Source organism: Danio rerio, chromosome 25 (genome assembly GCF_052040795.2).
Source record: "Danio rerio strain M-AB ecotype USA chromosome 25, GRCz13ab, whole genome shotgun sequence".
Classification (NCBI taxonomy): Eukaryota; Metazoa; Chordata; class Actinopteri; order Cypriniformes; family Danionidae; genus Danio; species Danio rerio.
Genome location: NC_141045.1, coordinates 31342627 through 31360000, shown reverse-complemented (window position 1 = coordinate 31360000; position 17374 = coordinate 31342627). Strand labels below are relative to the sequence as shown.

At 40.7% G+C, this 17374-nt stretch overlaps 3 protein-coding genes across 8 annotated transcripts in view; 2 read left to right on the top strand and 1 right to left on the bottom strand.

Moving 5' to 3' along the window:
• arid3b (AT-rich interaction domain 3B) overlaps positions 1-2333 on the top strand; it is an 84617-nt gene extending 82284 nt beyond the window's left edge. For both annotated transcript variants that reach the window (NM_001083002.3, XM_087311097.1), the window contains 1 exon segment: positions 350-2333. In NM_001083002.3, the coding sequence (NP_001076471.2) occupies positions 350-510 (161 nt within the window). In that variant the 3' untranslated portion in view covers positions 511-2333.
• A 3348-nt stretch (positions 2334-5681) lies between these two features.
• Positions 5682-10402, top strand: syt18b (synaptotagmin XVIIIb). The gene is made up of 4 exons (XM_087312477.1): positions 5682-5729; positions 5955-6111; positions 6209-7539; positions 7818-10402. Exons 3-4 carry the CDS (start codon positions 7395-7397, stop codon positions 8828-8830), a joined length of 1158 nt encoding a protein of 385 aa, XP_087168603.1. The 5' UTR covers positions 5682-5729; positions 5955-6111; positions 6209-7394; the 3' UTR covers positions 8831-10402.
• Positions 10403-15910: 5508 nt separating this feature from the next.
• LOC110438396 (uncharacterized) overlaps positions 15911-17374 on the bottom strand; it is a 38635-nt gene continuing 37171 nt past the window's right edge. For 3 of the 5 annotated variants that reach the window (XM_087312436.1, XM_087312437.1, XM_087312435.1), the window contains exon 22: positions 15911-17280. In XM_087312436.1, the coding sequence (XP_087168562.1) occupies positions 17275-17280 (6 nt within the window). In that variant the 3' untranslated portion in view covers positions 15911-17274. The remainder of the gene's footprint in view (positions 17281-17374) is intronic. The other 2 variants (XR_015526579.1, XR_015526581.1) reach the window with 2 other exon arrangements.

Genomic DNA, 17374 nt, shown 5'->3' with positions numbered 1-17374 from the left:
AAATACCTCCTTCAATAGAGTAAGTTCACAGAACTCTTATAGATTAGTTTTTTAACTTAAATGGTTTGTAGCAATCGGTTTCCTCAATCGATTTGAGTTGCCTTTAACTTATTGGGTTTTACAGTACTCGGTTGGTTTAAGTTCTCATTTATTTGGTTCAACTGTGCTCAAATTGCTTCATTTACTTAACTGGATTAAGTTGACAGTACTCATTAGGATTAGTTTTAGAACTTCAATGGTTTGTTACAATCGGTTTCCTCAAATGGTTTGAGTTACCTTAAGTTTTTGGGTTTTACAGTGTGTATGAATTAAATAAATAAATAAATGCATTCCTTCATATTGTACACAGGCTCCTTGTATGCTCAGAAGTCTGGATCCGTTCCCACCGCAGTCACCGCCATGTTCCCAGGCCACACTTCCACCCTCAGTCCCGGCGTGGCCTCTTCATCCTCCTCTTCCTCCTCAAAGGGTCCTGACTCTGTGGATCCAGCCACAGGCGGGTCACCCTAACCAGCACCAACACCTCCCAAAACCTGTTACCAAAAACAACCCTGCCAGTCCAGCCCAAAACTACTGTCATTTCCAGTGGAGCGCATGAGCCGTTCTGCCCTCTAGAGGTGGTTTGATGAATCACAATCTGCCTCCAGCACAAGCGCGCAGCTGTGTTTTCCTTCCAGCCAAAAGGAGGGACCACACACACAGACACTTTTACAAACTCCTCAGCTGTTCAAGCTCGTCACGGACCCCACCGGCTCTTTTCTACATGATGTTTTTTCTCAGGTTTTTAGAGATGTTCGATTCAACAAAATACCTCAGCTGTCTTAATCTCAGTGCTGTCGTGAGTGTGGGTTTAATCATGCCTTTAATCACGCACCCATAGTCATTCACTCACTAAAGATCTGTGAAGCTAACCGTGGCATGATCAAATCTACTTCTGCCAAAGTCACATTTTTGTGAGGAGGTTGTGGTTGACAGTCTTTCTTTCGTTCTCTCTCTCTTTCTCTCTCTCTGGCTTTTGCTGTCTATTAATTCTCTTATTTAAAGTTTGCTGAATTTACCTCATCTGCAGTGAATTTAAAAGACTCAGGATCGATTATGATACTGCTGTGTTATTGTTTTGTTTTGTTTTTGGTTTAAAAAAACTTCAGGCTTCAATCCCCGTCAAGTGTTGGAAAGGTGGTTTGGTTAGAAAAGGGGTCAGATTATAATTTTTTTTTTATTATTATTATTGTATTTACTTGATTTTATTTGTTTTCTATTTTCCATTTGTTTTTTAGCTACTAGATACAGAAATATTAATAAGATTTGAAAGAGTTTTTGAGTTTGAAATTGCATTTTACACAGCTGAGAGTTTCTTTTTGTTTGTTTATTATTATTATTTAGACATATTTACAGGCAACAGTTTGGTTGAAAGATTTTTCTCTACCTCAGACACAAGACAATGTATGGTTGAAAGGAAATTATTGTGGACGCGAAGGGTTCGTGTCGCACGTCAATCATTTCTGTGCGTCGGACGATCATGTACAGGCTCGTGATGAAATAAGAGCCGTAGTAATGTACCATTCTTTAAAACAAACCAGGTCACGGAAAAAAGCAGGATAACATTCGAATCAAACGAAGATTGGATGGCTTTTTTTTCATTTTGTATTTTTAGTTGTTGAACTTCAGACCTCACATATCTTTCCATATTGGAAAGCGAGTTTCTCAGGAATTTTTTTTCTTCATAACTTTTAATCTTCAGAACCTAGATGCAGTCTCGCTCCTGAAACGAATGACACTAGACGTAACTCGGTCGCCGTGGGACTGAAATAGCTACCTCACTTAGGATTTACCTCGGATGTAGTTCAACTACTTGCAGTACAACACAGAATTACCTCAGACGTGTACTGCTGGCTGTCTTTTCAAGCGAAAGAAATCACTCAGGTAAAGAATTAGCAAAATACCTCAGAAAAGGCAGAATAGCGTTAATACAGCAGTGCGAGATGAGATTGTCGTATGAAGAGTTAGATCTCATATCCATGATGTATTGATTAGTGCAGAAACTGTCTTCCAGTAGCAATGGAGGCTCGTTGGCTTGGTTATGTTGGTGTAGTCTTGCCGACGTAGCCTCATCAACTGTACATTTTAGCCGTTTATAATCCTGCGTTTTGCTTGACCCTGGGACCTGCTGGGATTCAGACATTTATTAGTTTCTTCGGTTTTACGTTCTATATTCTTCAGATTTCTGCATAGCTAAGAACCAAAGACCATGTGTTTGTTATCCTCTCTGATGACCTTACTGTATAGACACATGCAACTTTACACAACGAAATTAAAGTCTGATCTGATGCAAAGGTCTTTTCTGTGCTTTATTTCTTGCTCTGTGTGCACGTTGGGGATCATTAACCATTGCCCTACATTTTAGGTCATACTTGGTCATGTGTGAATTTGTCCTGTTCTATGCAGAAGTGCAAGAACCGTTCTTTTAAAGTTTGCACCAAATCAAAATGAACGGTTTTTATTTTAGTATTTGTTAGTATATTAGTAGTATTTGTTTATTTTAGTATTTGTTAGTATAGTTCTGCAGAGTTTAGCTTCTATTTGCTTCAACACACCTGCCAGGAAGTTTCTAGTATATCTAGTAAGAGCTTGATTAGCTACTTCTGGTGTGTTTGATTAGGGTTGGAGCTAAACTCTCCAAGACACCGGCCCTCCAGGACTGAGTTTGGACACCCCTGTTATAAACAATGGATCTGTGCACTTCATCAGTTTGTCAAAAAGTCCTCATAATCTTTTAATTCATTTTGCTTCAGCATAGTCCTTTTATTCATCAGGGTTTGCCACAGCGGAATGAACCGCCAACATTTCTAGCAAATGTTTTACGCAGCCGATACCTTTTCAGCTGCAATCTAGTACTGGGAAACATCCATACACACTCATAAACTACGGCCAATTTAGCTTATTTAGTTCACCTATAGCGCATATCTTTGGACTGTGGGGGAAACCAGAGCACCCGGAGGAAGCCCATTGGAGAACATGCTAACTCCACACAGAAATGCCAAATATCCCCCCCTGGTACTCCCCGGACTCGAAATAGTGACCTTCTTGCTGTGAGGCGACAGTGTTAACCAGTGAGCCACCATGTCAACCCTAACCTTTAATCCAGGGATGTGAAACTCGATTCCTGGAGGGACGCAGCCTTGCACAGTTTAGTTCCAGCCTTAATTAAACACACCTGATCAGACTAATCTAGTCCATCAGGCTTGTTTGAAAGCTACAGGTAAAGCTGCAGTCACACTTTACTTTTCTCCCCAATAGACTTCCATTCATACGCATGCCAGACCTTTATTTTTTTTTTCAGTTTTGCAGTTCGCTGCGGTGCAAAGTTCAAGCTAAGTGAACTCTGACCTGCAAAAACGCATCATTTGACTGTGTATGACCAACCGAGGATCAAAACATGACCTCTCTGGACAGAAATTTAAAACATGGAGCAATCGCTCGCTATTTTTAATGTCTAATAATCTTGCTTATTATTTTCGCAGTGCCATACGAAAGAATTTCGCACACACAAGCTCTATTGTGACCGCAGCTTCAGTGTGTTGGAGCAGGCTTGGAACTAAACTGTGTCGGTCTGCGGCCCTCCAGGAATCGACTTTGACATCCCTTCTTTAAACAAAACACAGTCATTCGTCCTCCCTTGAAGTGAAATTTTATATAAACAAATTTTGGGAGGATCACATGCTTATGATTGACCACGGCTGGCCTCACATTACATGGCTAACCAATCAGATGAATCCCAATGCACATAAATACTCCGTTTTCCTTACCTTATTCCCCCCCCCATCTACCCCAGCTCCTTACTTTAAAAACAGGGAAGTTCTCAAGACCTACCTGAGCTCAGGCTCCCTTCCCTTACTAAACAGGAGGGACCCCTGGGCTTGTAGATCCTCTGAGCTCAAGGCTCTCTCCCAGGACGGCATTCACATTTACTTTATCAATCATCAGCTAAGTGTGAACTCTTGAAACACCTTCACTTCTGGTCTCATGCAGTGCCGTTAGGGTGGGCAATCAGTACAGATCTGTAAAATGTAGCTCCCCGTTCTTATCATCAGGCATCTGATAATATTCAATGGTGATTCTTTGCGTGCCAACTGGCATTCAAATCTTCCTCTTTTGTTAGCCATGCCTTAGTTCCAGCAATCCAAGCGTTTTCAAAAGGATTAAATCATGCACCGCCCTACATTTTTGACATAAATCATTTAATTCGATGTACGTCATCATGATACTGGAATAAAGGACAATCCTCCTTTTCATTACACCTTTAAGATTAAGACATTTTCATGAGTTACATATCTGAAGTACAAAATAAGAATGCAAGTGAGTTTATTAATAAAAGATCCTTGATTTGGATACCTCACAAATATTGGTGGTAATCTGGCAACTGGAGCTAATTTTCTAACACTGCAGACCTCAGTAGCTACAGCTCTCCAAACTTCCTGGGGCCTTCAGATTAACTCAAGAACAGTACGTAGAAATCTTCATGGAATGGTTTTAAATGGGCGAGCAGCTACGTCCAAGCCTTACATCACTGTATTGCAAAGTATCATATGCGGTGGTGTAAAGCAAGCCAACACTGGACTCTAGATCAGGGCTGCTCAACCCTGTTCCTGGAGATCCACCTTCCAGCAAAGCTCAGCTCCCACCCTAATCAAACACACCTGAACCAATTAATTAGGACCTGAACAGCACTTGATAATTACAGGCAGGTGTGTTTGAAATGGGTAGCAACTGAAATCTGCAGCAAGGTCGATCTCCAGGAATAGGGTTGAGCACCCCTGCCGTAGAACAATGGAGATGTGTTTTCTGGAAAGATGATGAACGAGTCTGGATTTGGTGGTATCGTTATAACAGTACTTGCCTGGCTGCATTGTGCCCAGTTTAAAATTTGGTGGAGGAGGGAATTGTGGCTTGGGGTTGTTTTTTCAGTGGTTAGAATTGAGCTTGCCCTCCTAGTAACCCAACTTCAACATGCCAAGATAGTTTGGAGTTCATGCTCCTGAATCTGTGGGAATTTGGCAGTTGTGCCTTCCTGTTAAGATATGAATGCAGTAATGCAAAATGCAAGGTGATAAGACAAGCTGCAGGTTGAATTGAACATCTTTAGGGTGAATATGAGTGGAGACTGAGAGTCTTCACATCCATTATCACAGGGGTGTCAAACTCAATTCCTGGAGGGCCGAAGCCCTGCACAGTTTAGTTCCAACACACTTACCTGTAGGTTTCAAACAAGCCTGAAGGACTCAATTAGTTTGATCAGGTGTGTTTAATTAGGGTTGGAACTAAACTGTGCAGAACTGCGGCCCTTTTGGAACTGAGTTTGACACCTGTGCATTATCAGTATTCAACCTCACAAAAGCAATTTTAGAAGATTGGTCAAAAACTCCCTAAACCAGGGGTCACCAATCTCAGTCCTGGAGGGCCGGTGTCCCTGCAAGGTTTAGCTCCAGCTTGCCTTAACACACCTGCCTGGGTGTTTCAAGTATATCTAGTACAGGGGTGTCCAAACTCGGTCCTGAAGTGCCGGTGTCCTGGAGAGTTTAGCTCCAACCCTAATCAAACACACCTGAACCAGCTAATTAAGCCCTTTCCAGGTATACTAGAAACTTCCAGGGAAGTGTGTTAAAGAAAGTTGGAGCTAAACTCAGCAGGACACCGGCCCTCCAGGACCAAGTTTGGCCACCCCTAATCTAGTAAGACCTTAATTAGCTTGTTCAGGTGTGTTTGATTAGGGTTGGAGCTAAAATCTGCAGGACATCGGCCCTCCAGTACTGAGTTTGGTGACCCTTGCCCTAAACCAGGGGTGCTCAACCCTGTTCCTGGAGATCGACCTTCTTGCAGATTTCAGTTGCTACCCATTTCAAACACACCTGCCTGTAATTATCAAGTGCTGTTCAGGTCCTAATTAATTGTTTCAGGTGTGTTTGATCAGGGTGGGAGCTGAGCTTTGCAGGAAGGTAGATCTCAAGGAACACGGTTGAGCAGCCCTGCCCTAAACCTTGTGGGAAGCCTTCCCAAAAGAGTTGAAGTTAAAGCTGCAAAGAGTGATAATAAACCAGGGATCAAGATTGGGAGGTAATTAAGTTGTTAACTCGCCAAAAAATGAGCATTCCGTCATTGATAACTAACCATCATGTTGTTTCAAACCCCTCATACCTCTGTTCAATTTCAGAACACAAAGGTTAAAAGGTTTTTGAATGAAATCTCAGAGCTCTCTGAGCCTCCATAGATGGCAAGAGAAGCAAGACATCAAAGTTCAGAAAGATACCGAAACATCCCGAAAACAGTCGGACTTTTAAGTTTATATGCATGTAAAGGCAGAAGAAGTATTTGGGAAATTACATTAGCAGTTGACATGAATATAAATATTGAATATTTTACTCCAGACATATACCTATTATTGGCAAATCTTCTTGTAAATGAACAACAAACATGTTGAGAGCTATTTAGCCAGCAGTTGATGTCTAACTTATATAGTGTTTTGCAGTTCATGTCATTAGACACCAGGAGGCAGTGCAAATTTTATTTATTTTATTTTTTTGCTTTTAATGTCTGATGGTTGTGTCCGCAGCTCAGTCTAATTGAATCCGATTTCATAGATCCGCCCTTATAATCCTCATTAAAGACTTTGATGAGTGGAAGTGCACGCCATAATGAAATTTATGCATATCTGCTTAAGCAATGATTCACATTAGCATTTTAATTACATGCAGAACTTGATGTGGCAGATGTTGTTTTGTTGGGCTGGGATTGTTCCGATGATGCCCTTTTAATAGGCACAGTGTTGGACACATGGCATGGTTGTCCTTGACCTGTCTCCAGTATAGTGCCTATCCCATCTCTGATGTGTCCCGCCCCCATTCTGAGCAGGACCACCTCTCTAAACTCATCTCAGCCTCTCGTTAAGGGAGCCAGTGGAGCGGATTACTGCCCTGAATGTAACTAAAAGACAGATGTATGAGAGGAAATACCACAGGAGGGATACCATCAGTGGGATTTTGATTTTGACTGAATGACAATTTGGATTTGAATCATACAGGATATTCCTTGATGAACTTGATGGATGATATTGTGCGTGCTGGTCCAGCTCCTGTACCTTTGGAAACTAGCTGAGATTCATCTTCAAGCATTGTGACAAATGTAGCTAAATCAGTTGTGACTTGAAGATGTGAGTATCTTGACAGAATGTTTGAAAGAAACCAGTGCACGTTCCTGTTTATTATTCAACCCTAGAGATGCTTACAGATGAGATGTTGTATGGAAAGTAGTTCGCTGTTCTGAAGGTGCCTCTGTAAAGATAAATCATGTTACTTCAGAAGGTGAAGATGAAGTGACAGCTGTGACTTTTCTTGGTCAACATGGCTACTGAAGAAGAGGAGAACTCTGGACAACCTCTGTGGCAGTCTGTGCTACTGTTTGGATGTAAGGGAATGATCGAAGGAATCATTGTCCTCTTGTTTTTCTGGCTTCTGGTTCAGGTGCTCTTCACAAAGCAACTTGAAGGTATTGTAGACCCAACCTCCGCCCAAGATATATAAATAGAGATGTTTTACTATGGACAAGTAGTTGTCCATTTTGTCTAATAAATTATTTTGATCATTTAGATTTCATGTTTAAGTTCAGCAGTTCATGTCTGTTTTTTACTGTTTGGTTACTGATGCTGACTTTATGCGGATTAAATTGTTTCCTTTGTTTGTGGATTATGACTTAACAGTTGTTCCATCATTTACAATGATAGCTACGGATTAAAAAGCTGTTCTAACCAGCCTTTGTCTATTCAGTCCACCTGCAGATTCTGCTGAGTGTTGGTTTGGTGGTCCTGTGTTGTTCTCTTTTCCTGGGCTGCATCATTTGTTGGTTAAAGACCAGAGAGAAACCACCTGAAAACAAAAAGGCTGTGAGGACATCCCGTCCCCCTGATTCTGTTGATGAAGTAACTGTCTCATTGAGTCCCTCTCCTTCATCTGGAACCACATTTACCAAATTGCAGTATGAGGAGCTGGATGGAGAGGTTCTAGACTATCCATGTACTTTCGAGAGCTCTACGCCATCAGATGAAGAATTCACTGTTTTCTCAGAGGTTAACAAGCAGAAGTCTTGCTTCCAAATGAGACGGCTCAGTTCTCCAACAGTTGCCACATCTCTCTACAAGCCCATGAGCAGAGGCCGATCTTCTCTTCCCTCTTTACCAAGACTTGGTCTTCTTTCGAAAACACGGAAGGTTGTGGAACGGCACTGCGCTGTGACTGGGGATAATTACTCATTCAGTGAACATAGAAGGCTCACTACCCCCAACCCACGATCACCCTGCACTCTTTCTCCACTTCAGACACAAGGCCTACTTCAGGAAGAACCTTTATTTTCTAACTATGGTTCGAATGTTTACAGCGAGACTTCAGATCCCTTTTTGCACTTCACCCTGACTTTCTCTTCAATGCAGAACACACTCACTATATCCTCAGTTAGTATAACCAGTGTCGTTCACTGCCTAGAAGAAATGATCATCCAGATCAGACTACCCCCACTTTGCCCTGGACCTCTGACTTTATCTGCCCAAGATTACAACCTTAGCTCTGGACTCTATAAAACGTTGGTGGTCAGTGTCGGATCTCTAGAAGGGCTTAAGAGTTGCATACTCAGACTAGCAGTCTGCAAACAGAATAATCCAAAGACATCTCTATTTGAGGAACTGGAAGTCTGCTGCAGTCGTTTAGACTGGACACTGGACAGGCCTGTCAACTGTGTTAGAGAATTAAGGCCAGTTGTGGACAAAACCAAGAGGGTCACTTCATAGCACTTGCTACAAAACTAGAATGTTTTAAATATCAATCCAGCCATCTGAAATGCCTACATGTAATTTTTTCAGATAACAAAAATGGCTTATTTTTTTATTTAGCAAAGTCCACCTTAACTGGATAGGAACATGGATGTTCCTTAAAGTCACTTGCTCAGCTCTTAAAGTTGACGAAGAACCAGACTCTGGTCCATTTACTTAAAATATGCTAACACTGCTGTCTTGCCAATAAGACCCCAGGTGAAACACATTGTTTTTAACTTCTTAAAAAGGGTATCCTTAAGCTGAAATTTCGACAGTTGGCTGAACAAGTTTCAACCCTGGAGAGCCAGTGTCCTACTGAGTTCATCTCTTACCCTAAAACATTTGTTCTACCTGATTAAGTGTAGAGAACAGTTCAGAAATGACAGAAAAAAAGATCAAATTGGAACTAGTCCATAAGTCATCTGCAAATCACTGACCCATAAGAACTGGGTTGAAGACTTCTGCCTTTAAATTCTATACCCTGTGCTTTGGGAAGGCTCCCACCCACACCTAAACCGTAAATCAAAATGTTCAGTAACTGAATTCTCCTGAAGGGAAGACCTCCAGGAGCAGGGATGGTTATACTTCCAGACTCTTCAAAGATGTTCCACCCCAAATGTGGAAGGTATCACGCAAGCCTGAATATATCATCATTGTGCCCTTCCACTGAGGCTGTACTTGTGCAGACATCACAGAAGACTTCTACCTGGCAGTCTCTGAGGAATCACATAAGCAAATTGTGAATTTGGAAGACAACTCCGAAAGATGATGAGGGTCATTGACAGAATTACATTTTTCTGTTTGGGTGGTACTGAAAAAATGGCAAGGTAATCATATCTGAAGCAGTGTTTGAGTCATGACTTTTTGTAATAGACTTACGTGGGATGAATTTATTCTGTGACTGATTTCCAAAAACATTTCACATTAAAAAAGTCACTTTAATTCTTAATCTCCTCTTCAAGCCACCTAACACATTACTATCCTTTTCCAGTGATATATTCTGCATTACCAAAACTCTGCACACAAAAAATGACCAAAGCTTCAAATGTCAAAAGATGCCGTATTGTCCTCATAAAACGCAAAATAGTTCCCAGAAAATAGTTTTATGACCTGAAAGTGCAGGAAAGCATTGCATCACAAATCCCCCCTATCAGATAAATGAATACATTTGTCATGATATGAAAGCACGACAACCACCAATATATATACGGCAGGTTTGGCTTACATGGCTGTTATGTAAAACCTAGAGGATTTATCCATCATAAACTAAGCCTAAATGTTTGCTTTTAATGTTCAGGATTAAACACTTGTCTTACGAGAGCCAAGATCCATGAGAGATCAGCCTATTTTAATGACATTGTAGTTTAATCCCCCTTCCTCTTCAATCCTTCAGCCGACAGTCCGATCCCTTTTGTTTCAGGCATGCTCTGACCTCTGCGCTTGGAGTCCGCGAGGTCATTTACTTGTGCAGCATTTATTCCCATGGATAACCCTTACAGTCTCATTGTATGACATTTGCAGTAAAATAAAGGAATTGTTCACCCCAAATTGAAATCAATCCCATGATTTATTTATGCTCAAGCTATGCCAGGTGGGCTGTTTGCATTTTTTTTTTATTCCAGATGAACAAAATAAGAGTTAAATAATATTCTGGAGGGATGACACAGGCTCAGTGGTTAGCACTGCCCCCTCACAGCAAGAAGGCTGTTGGTTCCCAGCTGGGTCAGTTGGCATTTCTGTTTGGAGTTTGCATGGTTTCCGTGTTAGTGCAGGTTTCCTCCGGTTGTGCCAGTTTCCTTCACAGTCCAAAGAAATGCTCTATAGTTGAATTGAATAAACTAAATTTGCCATAGTGTACGTGCTTGAATAATTGTGTATGGATGTTTCCCAGTACTGGGTTCCACTGTGTAAAACATATGCCGTTTAAGTTGGCGGTTCATTCAGCTGTGGCGACCACTAATGAATAAAGGGACGAAGCCGTAGGAAAATGAATGAATGAATAATATTCTGGATCCTCCAAAATTTGTAACGTTTTATGAATCTCCAAAATTGAATTCATCATAAAACTTGGCCCTATATGACTCGATCCCTATGAATGTCTTTGTAGGCAAAGCAAAGGGTTTGTGCATGAAATTCATATCTAAATTTCTGTGAAAGCAAAATGGATTTTTATTTGGAATTGGAGTCTATATAGACTTAAAGCTGGTATTTTTAAGCAAGTGTGTTTACATTTAGATTGCGTAAGGCTGCAAAACGTACAGTCTTTCTCATAATGTGTTTTATTCCGCTAAACCCTTAAGTCTGGATTGATTAACCCTAAACCTGCTTACTCAAGGTATTTCCATTCCAAAATCTCTCCAGGGGGAGTAAGTTCAGTAAACTCAGAGTACAGTATGTTAACACTGGTCACAAAAGACAAGGTTATTGGTTACATATTACTTATCTAGGTATGTCATAACCTGCTTTCTGGAATACCCCCAGATCTTGACCAACAAATGTTGGACAAATTCTTTCTAGAATTTAAACCACCTCAATTCCTACACCATAAAGAGCCGAAAGCAGTGTTTAATATCAGTTACTTGCTCAAGTCCTTATCTAGGTTTATTCATTCATTCATTTTCTTGTCGGCTTAGTCCTTTTATTAATCCAGGGTCACCACAGCGGAATAAACCGCCAACTTATCCAGCACATTTTTACGCAGCGGATGCCCCTCCACCCGCAACCCATCTGTGAGAAACCCATCTAAGGTTTTCTATGATCAACTTGTATCACGATGCTTTAGGGTGGTTTCACACTAGCACTTTTGGTCCACACTCGGGTTCATTTGACGTCATAGTACTGTACGTTTAGCTAGTACGAACGTGTCTTCTGAACTCGGATGCACACCCGTGAACTGTACCCAAGTCTGCCTGAAAAGGTGGTCTTGGATACGGTTATGTGAACTCTGGTACGGTTCACTTCTGATATAAATGCAATTGTACCAAATAACGGAAGTGAACCGCCAACTCGACAACAAACAATCATTTTCATAACATTCATTCGTGTGTGTGTGTGTGTGTGTGTCACATATTGTACCTTGGTGACAAGCAGGACTGAGTCAGGGCATACACTTTGATGTCTGTTTGACTTTGCTTTCATGAATGTCACCTAGCAATAGCCGTAAACAAAACAGCAGCTCGATGACGCAAGCTTACAGGGGTTCAGGAGGAAAAAGACAATGTGAACACAAACCAATTGAGAAGGTGGCTAAGGGGGGACACTCAAACTTGGGCATGGTCCAGGCAATTGAACCAAATGAGAAAGCACTCTTAGAGAAATGTAGCCAAGTGGTGTCAAGTTCTTTTGCCAGTAAACAGTTTTTAAGCAAACAAAAATACCCGAAGGTTACTGGCTATTTTTTAAAACAAGAGCCGCTCATGCCTTGGTCAGACCTGGTTTTAAGATATGTTGTCATTGATTCAATCACAAATGGACAATGGTAACGTTGCATTTCCACTGGCAAGTTAGAAACGCAGCGCAGTGTTTTCAGTTCATTCATATGGAAGTTGAGTGTTAAAGGGCACATAATTTACCCCTTTTTGTGATTAAATATTAATTAATCTTCTGAGTGTGCCAGTTTACGCTAAGTTCAACACACAGTTCAGTTGTTTTTATTATAATGTGTTAAAAAGTGTTATTTTGGGGGCGCGCACACAGCTCGCCGTTTTAGGGGTGTGTTGCCTCACATGAAAATTAGTTTCGATTTCTCACCCAACATAACAAGGGGGTGGAGCCAAGAGCTCAACCGCTCTGTGTGATTGCAACAGACAGGCAGACTGAGTGAGAGGATCAGCATTCAGCCGTACATGTACGCCACAGACACAGACCAAGCAGAGAGTACACAATCATTTGTGTCTTTGTATAGTTTTACAGCCAACTGTGTGCTAGTTTAAAGGGTCACGAAACACCAAAACACATTTTTTGAGCTGTTAGCAGTCGTATATGTGTCCCACACTGCTAAAAACACTATAAGGACACATATATCTCACTAAAAACTGAAAATTGGTTGTTTTTGCGTTATTTCGAGCAAATTCGTACTTCCGGTTTGAACTAATTTTTGAAGCTGCGTCACGGCCATGAGATCATAGCGTGTATTCCAGCGTGTAGACTGGGTGACTGTACCTGGGTGTACCGTATTACGTCTCCCAGTGTGCTGCATTAATGCATGAGTAAGACTTGGTTCAAACCCAATCAGCGTGCTCTATTGTGCAACTTCATTAATATTCATTAATGTTACAGTGTAGACGGCGTCACGGCAGAGACGCCACATTGTGTTGGCAAAACAAGCGTGCAGTGTTGCTTTCCTAATTTGCTGAAGTGAAGTTTTGTTTTTATTTTCTCTCTGTAAGAGCGCAGCTGGAATCACGTATTACAGTGTATGCGACAACAATAACTTACGTGTCTAAGGAACACTGTTTACCCGAGACCTTTTCTCTTCTGCAATCGGAGATCCGGATTCGCTTCTCTCCTCCTCTTAATAAAGACGTGGTTTTAGTTGCTGTGGATTGTCCTGTCTCTACAGATTTGGTAAGTGAGCGACCAGTGCTCTTTGTTTATTCAGTTTGTTCGTATCAAACTAACTATTGCACCACATGAGTGTAAACATGTTAGCACCACAACCAAACTTTCCTCCCCTGTGTGTGTGTATGTGTTTTGACTCTGAAACTCAGCACGTGGTCAAATAGACACTCCCACACCATCCCTCTTTTGCTCCTTCGACACTCCCCCTTAACAGAGCTGGACACGCCCACTTTTTTGGCTTTTTCCAAAGTAGAGGTGTGAAAACGCCCTGCTGAAACGAGGGGGTTTCATGGCCCTTTAAAGTTCCAAGCTTGTACACAGAGACTAATACCCACGCACACTGAATTAACTTCGACTGAGACACCGGAGCTGTGACACGGCACACTCAGACACGCACATTCGCATGTTATTTAAAATGAAACTATTTAGATGGTGCTCTGTGGCGCGGCAGAAACATGAAGTGTCCCGAATTGTGGCTGTGACAGCTGCCAACTTAAAGCGCCGGTGTGTGTACCCTGATAAAAACCTATGTTTAGAATTCTAAAATGCATGGCGCTGCATGGCGCGACAGTGCTTCTGGTGTGCGACCTGCAGGCGAGTTCGTTATTTTATTTCCAATGGAGAGACGCGCACCTGAGGCAACGCGCTCGCACTTTCCAGCTGCACCTAGTTAAGATCACAGGAAGAAGATCACTTGTGAGAAATGTTTTTACAGTTTTACTGTAGACGCAATGAAAAGTACACATGTTTGCAAACCTACCTTAAGTTACAAACAATAATTCAGATTACAGCAATCATGTGGTGAATGTTGATCTTGTGTTGAGCACAATGAGCCTTACATCTAAAAATAGAGCAAGGTGCTCCTTTAGTGACATCGCTTTGACTCACGCTAAATATGGCGGACGTGAAACAACAAACTGAGGATTAGGTGACGCGTACCTGTCAATCAATTCCGTGGGCGGGGGAACCGCACTCCTACATCAAGTCGCGGTTGCTTTGAAAACCGCTCAATTTGGTCCACCGTTTTTATGTTGTTAAATTGAAAAAAAAAAAGGAGTGTGTGTTTATATCACCCCAATATGACGGTCTATACACTATACTTACAAAAATGTCTGTCTAAACAGCTTGAAAAGTAGATTTTTCACCATAGGTGCCCTTTAATGCCCAAACGGAGTCGGTTGACATTATGGGACTGAATGTATTAAAAGCAACCGAGAACATCAGAAAGGTTGGCCATTTCCTGACTTTATGCAAATGTCAAGCGAAAAATGGCAGGACGGCAACCAATCGCTGGGAAAAAATGTGATAAAAGAAAGATATTTAGAAAAAAAATGGAAACCTGTAACCATTGACTTCCATGGTATTTGTTTTCCCTACTATGGAATTCCAATACTGTAGGAGATTTACTGTGTTTTATGTAAGATGTAGATGTAACCTGTTCTGCATTGTTTTCTTTTTAATGTGGAATAACCAGATGGATATCTCCAGTTGTGACGGCTCTTTATGACTATAGACTGAACATAAAATATGCATTTGATGGCACCACCATTTTCCATCACGTTCATGGAGATGACAATAGCCCCTTTCACACAGTGATACCGGTAAATATCCGGAAAATTTCCGGAACGACTTTACCGGTATATTCAAAAAAGCGCTGTTCACACAGGCGAGGACGTTACGGAAATTTTCCGGAAAAGAGCATTCACACATCCATTCCAAAATACCGGTAAATTCTGACATCATTCACCACAAATGAGCTTTAAACGGCTGCGCTTGTATTTGTAAACATTTGACTAAATTACAAACTCTGTGGATGATCAATATTGTGAACAACTTTCGCAGGATCACTTTCGCATGTCGAGATGTTCATAATATGTGTGTGTGCAGGCGCTCACAGGCTGTTTCACAGGCACACGCAAAGCTTGAAGGTAAACAAACAACGGCTTATCATAAGCATCTCATTGATGATTATTCACACAGTTGGCATTAAGAAGAACATATAAACTGATCTGACTAACTTCTAGCAGCTAAATGTGTCTGGAAAAATATTCAAAGGTTTTTATTCTCACAAACCGCGCGGACGTAAATGCGTCTGACTGTTGTGATTGGCTAAAGTAGACGTCTCACGTCAGCACGTTCTAGACGTGCACGCGCTTATTACGGCAATCTTCCTTCTGCATTCACACAGCGCAGCATTCCGGCAAATTGCCGGTAATGTTACAACTTCTCTTTCTGGAAAATAGCCAGAACGAATTTACCGGTATTTTCAAAAAGGACCTGTTCACACATACAACCTTCTGTATGTGTGAAAGGGGCTATTGACTCACATTGAAATCACTTTTAAAAGTTTGAGTTATATCTTATAATAAGCAGCCAAAACTTGTGTTTTAGTTCAAAACTGACATGTAAATTTGAAATTAATCTGTAAATAATATATCTAGATTACTCGTATATCACATTTAATGCAATTTGTTCATTCATTTATTTTCTTTTGTGTTATTCCCTTTATTAATCTGGGGTCACTAGAGCAGAATAAACTGCCAACTTATCCAGCATGTTTTATGCAGTGGCTATCCTTCCAGCTGCAACCCAACACTGGGAAACACCCATATACACACTCATTCGCATACATACACTACAGAATTTAGCTTATCAAATTCACCTATAGCGCATGTCTTTGGACTTATGGGGGAAAACGGAGCACTCGGAGGAAACCCACACGAACACGGGGACAACATGCAAACTCTACACAGAAATGCCAACCCACATGGAAAGAACCTATATGAGGATGAATGCGCATATATGAAACCTATATGCTGTATTTATGTGTATATACGCCACAAATTGGAAAAAAATGAGGTGCATATATGTGCATATACAGGTCATGTAGGTTTCCTGTATTGCTTCTTCATATCCACACATAAGCCCTATATGTACATACAAAATGTCTCCTATATAGCTCACTTTGGCAACTGTCATGCATGATGCCTTGCCTAGCTCATATTTTCTATTATCAAGGCAATAACTAAGAACTAACTAATTTAACTAGGGCAAATAAGTGAGAGGAGATGGAAAGCTATGTCTACATGTTTTCCTGAAACATTTACAAGGTAAATTCTTTCTTGTATAAAGATAGTGGAAAAGAAGTGTAACAAAATGGTGTGTCGTTTTTTTTTTTATTATTTTGTTTTCTTTCCTTAATTGTTGGTTTTTGCCTTATTTTTGTTCTTGTGCTAGATTTTTTTTCTTGTACTATTCGATTGTTCTTAAATAAATAAAATGTAAAAAAAAAAGATTTTATTTATGTTGTCAAGCAGCTATGGATTTTAATAATTTTACTAACATATAGGTGAACATGTGTGCAATTATACATGTATATATGTAAATATAATATAGGAAAACGCCCAATTTTGGCACATATATGAAAAACCTATATCAAAACCTATAATAAAACATATGTGTTTTTATAGGTTTTTTCTGTGTGGGAACTGACCTAGCCTCGAACCAGTGACCTTCTTGCTGTGAGGTGACAGCGATTTCCACCGTGCCACACATAATGTAAATAATATATCATCAGATTCAAACAATCTATTTATGAAAAAGTGATTGTTTTAGAAACTAATAAATGTAGAATTTCATCTGAAATCATGTTGGTGTTTTGTATCTGAACTGTATCTCACAGCTGGAGCAGTCACTTGAAAGTTAAACAACAAAGAAAATTAGCTTAGCTTAGCTGTGCAGTTCAACTTAGGAGAACAGGAATAAAGGTGCATTTAGCAAAGTTGTCTTCTTCACAATGGATGATCTTCACTTCAGCAGTTGATCCCCCTCCATTCTTCAAGTGGACCCTTCCGTATCTTCTATATCTGAGTCACAAAAAAAGCAACAAAAATAAATGATTAAAATTGGATTTTAAACAAAAAAAAGTCAAATTAGCATTGTGAGAAACAAAAGGTAACT